Raw genomic sequence first — 8,534 nt, 5'->3', positions numbered from 1 at the left:
TGAAAGTAGGCAGGATATGATTTTCAAAAGCATTCTTTTAGGGAATAAAAAAAAAAAACTGATCATGCTGTTTCTGCTGCCAACTTTCTTGTTACACATGACTCTCAACAACAAGATATTCCTCCCTGAAGCTTAGTTCTCTTTAACGGCCTAATGCAGGCAAGGTAAACAGAAACCAGCATAAGCGTTTGCCAAAAGAGGAAAAAGGGCTAAATAAGACCAGTGCTCAATTATTTTATAAAGATTTTGTATGTCATTTTTTAAAATTCAGAAAACAGCCAAAAATTTGGGGAATGGACGGAGTGACAAGCTAATGGAAGAAAGGATCACTGAAAAGTCCTGGCATTATAAAGTTACAGAATTTTATCTGTAGATATAATTGCTCTCACCAAATCTTTAGAGCCTTTCTATCAACAAATCCTGCCACGTCTATGTACAAAGTCTACCTTGAATCGATCTACTTTTTCCATTTTAGTCCCCATCCACTCAGTTCAAGTTCACTCCTACCTATTTCTACTGCAGTAGTCTCCCAGTTGGTCTCTCTACTTCTACACTGGCTCTCCTGCTTCCCGTGTCATTCCTTTTCTCTCAAGAAAAGCAAACCGTCTTCCTAAAATGCTCATATGATGAAAACCAAAATCCTTCTCATGGTTTCCAGGCACTGCACACTCAGTCCCTTGCTCATTTTTTTCAGTCGCCTTTCAGGTTTCCAACTCTGCTAACATCTTTTTCACCCTAGTCTTTGCACATACTATTCCTTCAGTATGACTGAAATGCTCCTTCTTGCTACCCTACAGGATTCAGTTTTTAAAAAGCTTCCCCAAATCACTTCTCCCCTAATTTAAATCAGGTCACAATTTGCATTTGTTTGTATGGTATTGGTTTTATCTGTATGACTGAAATGCTCAGTATGACTTTCAGTATGACTGAAATGCTCCTTCTTGCTACCTTACAGGATTCAGTTTTTAAAAAGCTTCCCCAAATCCCTTCTCCCCTAATCTAAATCAGGTCACAATTTGCAATTATTTGTATGGTATTGGTTTTATCTGACTTCCCAACTCTGTTGAAGCTGCATAACAACACTTGGAGGCTCATAAAACTATCCTCTCTACTTTTGTGTTTATTTTAAATTTACTATAACATATAAGCTTTAATACTTTCCCTCTGATCCTATAAACTAAAAACAACAGTTGTTGCCTGCAATTCTCTTAACTACTTTTTCAGATTCCATATTTTAAAAAGTTTATTTTCCTTTTCATGATTAATTTATTATTGTAACCCTATTAGAGTCACAAAATGCTCTAATTTTTGAATGCCCACAGCAGGTTCAGCTAGAAGCCCAATGTGCCCTCCATTGTGCTATAGAACCAGTTAGAATGCCATAATCTTAAAGTTCTTAACAAGATGTTGTAGGCAAGAAAATGAACTTGAAATTAACATCAGATAACCTAACAGAAATGTCTGAAGTTCAATTGTTCTGTCAGTGTTTTTGCTCCAAAAGTCTTTTATTTGAAAAGGACTCTAGAACAAGGATATAAGACTTTTTAGTTCTAGTTTTTACTTTGGATGAATCATTTTCTTTTTTTGTTTGTTTTAAATAATATTATAAAGAGGTTAAGCTCTATATTTTAATTTCAGATATAAAATTCCACAATTTGGAAGAAAAAAAGCAGTCCTAAAAATACCAATGTTTATTTTTTCATAAAGCAGTAATTCCAAATAACTTCTTTTTTCTATTCATTCAGAAGGTCATAACCCAGGAGTGCTGTTTATACCAGATGAATCTACAAAGCCAAGAACAGGAATCACTGTATCTCCTTCAGTAGACCTGATACTGTGAGTCTTCTCTTTTCTGTTAACATATTTGTGCAACATGCTGTAGTACTGGTCCTTCTGATTGAAAGTATACAGTGATGAAATTTGCTGCCACTCTTTAACGCTCGGAGTGTTACATTCTTTTGGATGGGAGCCCTCAAAGAAACATTTAACATTCTCTTTTGCCAATTCAGTTGCATGCTCTGTGGCTTTACTTTTAAGGATCTGCTGCTCCTTTTCCAAATAGATTTTCCAGAACTTCAGCTGCAGAAAACTAACTGGAGACAGGCATCGGCTGACACATGTAAAAATCAGAAGGATGATGATAACAGCTGCTATCAAGATCCAGCCCAACACCTTAAGAAAACACAAAATAGTAATTTAGTTACTTTTTTTTTTACAAGAAATTTTAAAATCCTCAGATAAAGATTCAACTACTCGCCAGTTATGATGATAAACAAGCAACAGTTTTAGGTCTTAATTCCTTAAGAGTAAGGTGTCGCAGTAACCTCCCTCGCCCCCCAGTACAACTGCTTGCTTGGAAGGTCAACTGTAGTCCAAGTTATGCACTGTGATTCTGCCCAGGGAGGAGCCCATACCACTCCCTTAGAACTCAAAACGTGGAACTTCTGCAAATCCTGGGAAAGAAGTGTTCATTTTAAAGAACTTCTGAGCTTTCTAAGTCCAGATGCAATGTGGGGTGGTGGCTTTACAGTCAGACAGACCCATTTTATTGTATCGATCCCTTTAATTGTAACAATTCTTCTGCTTTCTACTGACTGGGCAAACTACTTAGACTCAGTGAAGTCGCTAAATAGTGGAGATATGAAACTATTACTCTTAATGGCAAAACCGCAATTTTGCACCCAACAGAGCTGTTGTGAGACGTAAAAATAATGCAGGCGGTCAAGGGCCTAGCGCAGTATCTGGCACAGAGTAGGTGTGCCCACTCTCACTCCCACTTTCCACGATTCATGTACAGTGGCAGATACTACAGGAAGATATTCGCTTGACGGCAAATTAGATGCAAGGAGCTATTCTAGATTTTCTTAGGCATTGTATATCTGGAGAAAAGTCACCGATTTTTCCCTCACCCCAAAGGCCCAACGAAATCTCGGCCCCTCAGCTCTCCCCAAACGCCCCCAGCGCCAGCGGCAGACCTGCGACTGAGCCTTCAGATCCTTCAGGAGGTCCTGCACGTCCGACGCCTTGGCCTGGTGGCAGGGCACCAGCGGCAGCTCGGCGGCGCAGTTGTGGTCGCGGTGGAGGCACAGGCGCTGCGCTAAGACCGCACTCCCGCTGGCCGCGCACTCGTAAAAGGCGCCCCCGAGCAGCGCCACGGCCACCCAAGTGAGGGGCGCGAGCGCGGCGGCCGCGCTGAGCTGCGCGCACACCAGGGAGCCGCGCAGCCCAGATCCGCAACTCGCGCGGGCTCTGCAGCCGCAGCCGGTGATCAGGCGCCACGTGCGTGCGCTCAGCACATAGCCCAGGAGGAAGAGCGCGAGCGCCGGCACCAGCAAGAAGACCAGGCCGTAGGGCAGGTTCCAGGCGGCGCTGCACGGGCACTGGAACACCACGGCGGAGAAGATGCGCTCCCCGCCCGCCGTCAGCAGGGTCACCAGGCCGTAGCCCAGGGCGCTGTGGTGCTTGAGGTGGAGGTCCAGCACTGCCTGAAACTTCTCCATGAGCTTCGTCCGCCGGGGCGTCGCGGAGAGGCCCAAATCCTTCTGCCTCTTCGCTGTCCTGCTTGTCAAATGGTTTTGGTGGACTGGGGACCGGGGCTTTCCACTCTGCGAGAAGCAGCTGTTTTAAAAGGGAAGAGGGCTTCTCAGACCTTCCTCAAGTTTCACTTTCTCATTTCAGCCACACCAGCTCTGGTTAACGAAGAGAACCAGGCAAACAAACACCTCCTGGACCCTTGACCTCTCTAGCACCCACCCCATTCCAAAGACAGAGGCACAAATTATCTTCCTCCCCCAATTCAGGAACTCTGACAGAAGATTGACCTTGTTCCTTTGTTACCACCAATCTGACAACGAACCAGGAAACTACAAGTCCTTCTTGACCCATGGCCACCAGTTGGGAAAACTGGGAAATACCAGATTTTCCTCTATTGCAGCCACCCTAGTCACTAAGCCAGATCACAGTAAAACCAAATAATTATCGAAAAACTGACTACTTACGGGAAACATTATTCAAGGACAAATTTCTGGTTCCTCTTTCATAAGCTAAATCATAGCAAAGTGCAGCTCAAGTTCTGGAGTCTCGCTCAGTCGCCCAGGCTGGAGTGCAGTGGCGCGATCTCGGCTCACTGCAAGCTGCGCCCCCTGGGTTCACGCCATTCTCCTGCCTCAGCCTCCCGTGTAGCTGGGACTGCAGACGCCCGCCACTACGCCCCGCTATATATATATATATATATTGTATTTTTAGTAGAGACGGGGTTTCACCGTGTTAGCCAGGATGGTCTCGATCTCCTGACCTCGTGATCCGCCCGTCTCGGCCTCCCAAAGTGCTGGGGTTAAAGGCGTGAGCCACCGCGACCGGCCAAGTTCTGGTACTTCTATGATGTGCGGCACCCTTTCTGTCTCCACCGTGGACGGAACCACCAGCCTAGTTCACACTGACTCCTCTCCTCTACCTGATCTCCTTCAGGACATCAGACCAAATATACTGTATTGATTTACTCATCAATACAAATGTTATTTTCTTTCAGGTATGTCATAACACTGTCAGTGTTATAGAAGGGTAAAATTCTGACTCTGGCTACCAAGCTAATCAGCACAGAAGGAGATACATGATTGTTCAAAGAATACTAGTTGAACCCAAAATTGCAAACTGCAGCTACATCTATCTAATGTTGTTGTTTCCTCCACCTTCAGTTTTCTCAAGGCAGCATTGTTCTGACACAAACACTGTAACCACTTTTGTGATACTGAGTCTTACTCTGTGTGACTCCAGAGTAGGTCACAGTGAGCTGAGGTGTGCTTGAAAGAACATGGACTTTGAAGTCAAGTGCATCGTGTCTGTGGTGTATTTAACAAGTATGCCCCTCTGAGACACAGCATCCTTCTTTGTAAAAGAAGGATAATGGTGCCCACTTTTCAAGATTATTGATATTAGTAGATTGAGTAGCATATGTAAAGTGTCTTTACCTATAGGGTATGTCTATTAAATGAATGCTCAGTGTGAGAGTTTACCCCTTACAATGCAATTTGGGGAACAGACAACAAATAATTACATTGTACATAACTTAAGAATCTTGATGAATACTGAATTTTGAATTTTAAACCCAGGATTAATTCAGTGGATAGTATTAAGTGACTCAATGACTCTGCTACCTTAAAAGAATTGGTGTACACCTTAGCTGTCTGCTTCACCACAAGGAGAGAATCTGGATATGGAGCTTGGGCGGGCAGTTCACAATGAAATGGTTCTTACTGGTGCCCATCCACTAGGCTTGCCTTATTTTATCCGGGAAGAATAGGTAGCCCGTGGAACCAAATGAATTGTTAGAGAAGGGACAAGAAATTTATTATTATTTTCTTAGTCCAACTTGCCTTCTTAACTACTCCCTCTCCAACACCACCAGCAGGGTGCCTAGCATAGTGCCAAAAGCTGTCATTCCATAGTGGTGTGGGAAATAGATATCTTTTTTCTGTGTGTTTAGAGGCTAACCCCAGATGAGGGTCTTCATGGTCATGCAGGAAAGTTGGAGCCCCCTTCTCTGAGTTTAGACCAGATACTGCCAGGCTTCCTGTCAACTTGCAGCAAAGTTGCATGTTTGAAGCAAATCACTTCTGCTATGACCATTATCTTTGTAATTTTTCATCTCCCAAGATAAATTTCTTCCCTTGTGCCTTGAGTAACTCTCCTCCTACTGCTGCACTCTTCTTCACCTCTACCATAATACTCTAAGATGTGTCCTCTCTCCTCTACCCTTCCCATATTCCATCATGCACAAACATCAGTATATCCACAACCTTTGTGCAGATGGCTTTATCCAAATCTCCTCTAACTGAAACCTAATAAAAATGCACCCTTCTGTCTTCTTGAGTGAGATTAATTTATTCTCCCACATCTCTCAAACCAAGAGGGATGGCTGGCATTTTCCTGGTTACCTACTGATAGCCATCCCAGGGTTTTACCACTGTGCTGTAATGGTTTATCATCCACTAAGGCTCAATCTAATCAGCACCATCTCCTCCTTCACCTCATTCCTATGGTCTGGTTTTGTTCCCTTCATTTATTAAGACTCTAAAGAAGTCCATCACCTTCTCTTCTCCAGCTTCTGTTATTTAGTCAATGATTTGTTTGAAATATGTTTACTTACAGAAACTTTAATCTATCAGCCCCCTCCCCCAACTAGATTAATTCGTTTGTTAACCAGTTATTAATTAGTTCATTTATTCATTCAGTCATTCATTTAAATGTTTAATAAACACTCAGAATATGTCAGGTGTCTATCAAAAGTACTTGGAATTGCTGGATACAACAAGGAAGAAGACACAGGTATCCAGCCATCTTTGAACTTATAGTAGAGATGGTATAGGAAATGGAGAGGAGGGGTCCTGAAGATTATGCACAGGATAAATTGGAGTTAGAGAGTGTCCTGAAAGAGCCTCTGTGAGAAAATGACATTTAATCTGAATGACTCTGGGGTACAAAGGAGCTTGGTTGGAAAGAAGGCCAGAGTAATGGGAGCATTGAGAATGACAGGCAAGTTGGCACATCATGAGGCCAAAGCTGCAAGTTGGAAGGTCAGGTTTAGGTGCTTCATAGACCAGAATATGTAGTCTGCAATTCTGCCTCTGAAACATCACAGACTGAGCTGCATCCTGACGTATTGTCTTGTCAGCTTCTGTCTCTAAACACCCCTTCCTGGCTTTGCTGTTTTTGTACTCTCCCAAACACAAATCTCCCAGACGCAATGATCATTCAGAACTTACTACAAGTTTCTATAATTGGGAGTCCAGGTTTTGCCTGCCAGCCTGAATGTTTCCCCAGCATCTGGCTTTGAGTCTAGTACCTCGCCATCCACTCCTACCACCACTGGATTGACTGGTTCTAGCTCTTGGTCTATTGAAGATTCCCAGCCCTCCATACCCAGCTCTGTTCTGAGAGGATATTGCTCAGAAGTTCAGCCCTTAGTGGAAATTGACTAACACCCTAATGGTGTGGAGAGGTAGACTAAATAATATTTTAAACATCTTTACACTTTTGAAAACCTGTGATTTGCTTTAGCTGTTAAGAAATGAGTAGTAGAACGTCGTCAGCAAAGCCTGAGTCCTGTCCTCTTGCTCTCCTCCCTGGACAGCATGAGCTTCACCACTTGCTCCGCCTTCTCCACCAACTACCGTTCCCTGGGTTCTGTCCAGGCACTCAGCTTCATCGTCCGGCTGCTGAGCAGTGTGGCCAGTGTCTATGCAGGCACCAGGGGCTCTGGTTCCCGGATCTCTGTGTCCCATTCCACCAGCTTCTGGGGCGGCATGGGATCTGGGGGCCTGACCGTGGGGATGGCCAGGGATGTGGCAGGAATAGGAGGCATCCAGAATGAGAAGGAGACCATGCAAAGCCTGAATGACTGTCTGGACAGAGTGAGGAGCCTGGAGACTGAGAACTGGAAGCTGGAGAGTAAAATCCAGGAGCACCTGGAGAAGAAGGGACCCCAGACCAGAGACTGGAGCCATTACTTCACGACCATCAGGACCTGAGGGCTCAAATCTTCGCAAATACTGTGGACAATGCCCGCATCGTTCTGCAGATCAGCAGTGCCTGTCTTGCTGCTGATGACTTCAGTGTCAAGTATGAGACAGAGCTGGCCATGTGCCAGTCTGTGGAGAACGACATCCATGGGGTCCACAAGGTCACTGATGACACCAATGTCACTCAACTGCAGCTGGAGACAGAGATCGAAGCTCTCAAAAAGAAGCTGCTCTTCATGAAGAACCAACCGCGAAGAGGAAGTAAAAGTCCTACAAGCCGAGACTGCCAGCTCTGGGCTGACTGTGGAGGTAGATGCCCCCAAATCTCAGGATCTTGCCAAGATTATGGCAGACATCCGGGCCCAATATGACAAGCTGTCTGGGAAGAACTGAGAGAAGCTGGACAAGTACTGGTCTCAGCAGATTGAAAAGAGCACCACAGTGCTCACCACTGTGAGACCATGCAGTCCACCGAGACCACAGTGGTCACCATGCAGTCCGCCGAGATTGGAGCTGCTGAGATGACGCTCACAGAACTGAGACACAGTCCAGTCCTTGGAGATCGACCTAGACTCCATGAGAAATCTGAAGGCCAGCTTGGAGAGCAGCCTGAGGGAGGTGGAGGCCTGCTATGACCTGCAGATGGAGCAGCTCAATGGGATCCTGATGCACCTGGAGTCAGAGCTGGCACAGACCCAGGCAAGGGGACAGCGCTAGGCACAGGAGTACAAGGCTCTGCTGGACATCAAGGTCAAGCTGGAGGCTGAGATCGCGACCTGCCAATGCCTGCTGGAAGATGGCGAGGACTTCAATCTTGGTGATGCCCTGGACAGCAGCAACTCCATGCAAACCATCCAAAAGACCACCATCTGCTGGATAGTGGTTGGCAAAGTGGTGTCTGAGACCAATGACACCAAAGTTCTGAGACATTAAGCCAGCAGAAGTAGGGGACCCTTTGGGGAGCAGGAGGCCAATACAAAGTTCAGAGGTCAAAGTAAATAAATAAATAAATGAGTA

At 45.1% G+C, this 8,534-nt stretch overlaps 1 protein-coding gene and 1 pseudogene across 1 annotated transcript; one reads left to right on the top strand and one right to left on the bottom strand.

The window, feature by feature from the left end:
* Positions 1-1,676: 1,676 nt before the first annotated feature.
* Positions 1,677-3,800, bottom strand: CALHM6 (calcium homeostasis modulator family member 6). Its single transcript, XM_010373218.2, has 2 exons — positions 2,976-3,800; positions 1,677-2,172 (listed from the first exon to the last, which is right to left on the bottom strand). Exons 1-2 carry the CDS (start codon positions 3,498-3,500, stop codon positions 1,750-1,752), a joined length of 948 nt encoding a protein of 315 aa, XP_010371520.2. The 5' UTR covers positions 3,501-3,800; the 3' UTR covers positions 1,677-1,749.
* Positions 3,801-7,130: 3,330 nt separating this feature from the next.
* Positions 7,131-8,042, top strand: LOC104659480 (annotated as a pseudogene).
* Positions 8,043-8,534: the final 492 nt, after the last annotated feature.

The sequence above is a fragment of the Rhinopithecus roxellana genome, chromosome 4 (assembly GCF_007565055.1).
Source record: "Rhinopithecus roxellana isolate Shanxi Qingling chromosome 4, ASM756505v1, whole genome shotgun sequence".
Classification (NCBI taxonomy): domain Eukaryota; kingdom Metazoa; phylum Chordata; class Mammalia; order Primates; family Cercopithecidae; genus Rhinopithecus; species Rhinopithecus roxellana.
The sequence above is the reverse complement of the archived record's forward strand: the minus strand, read 5'-3'. Positions and strand labels throughout refer to the sequence as shown.

Coding starts and splice junctions, on each gene's coding strand:
- CALHM6 (XM_010373218.2), bottom strand. CDS start 3,500: ATGGAGAAGTTTCAGGCAGTGCTGGACCTCCACCTCAAGCACCACAGC. Junction 2,173..2,975: donor ATCTGAAGGCTCAGTCGCAG/GTCTGCCGCTGG, acceptor TGTTTTCTTAAG/GTGTTGGGCTGGATCTTGAT.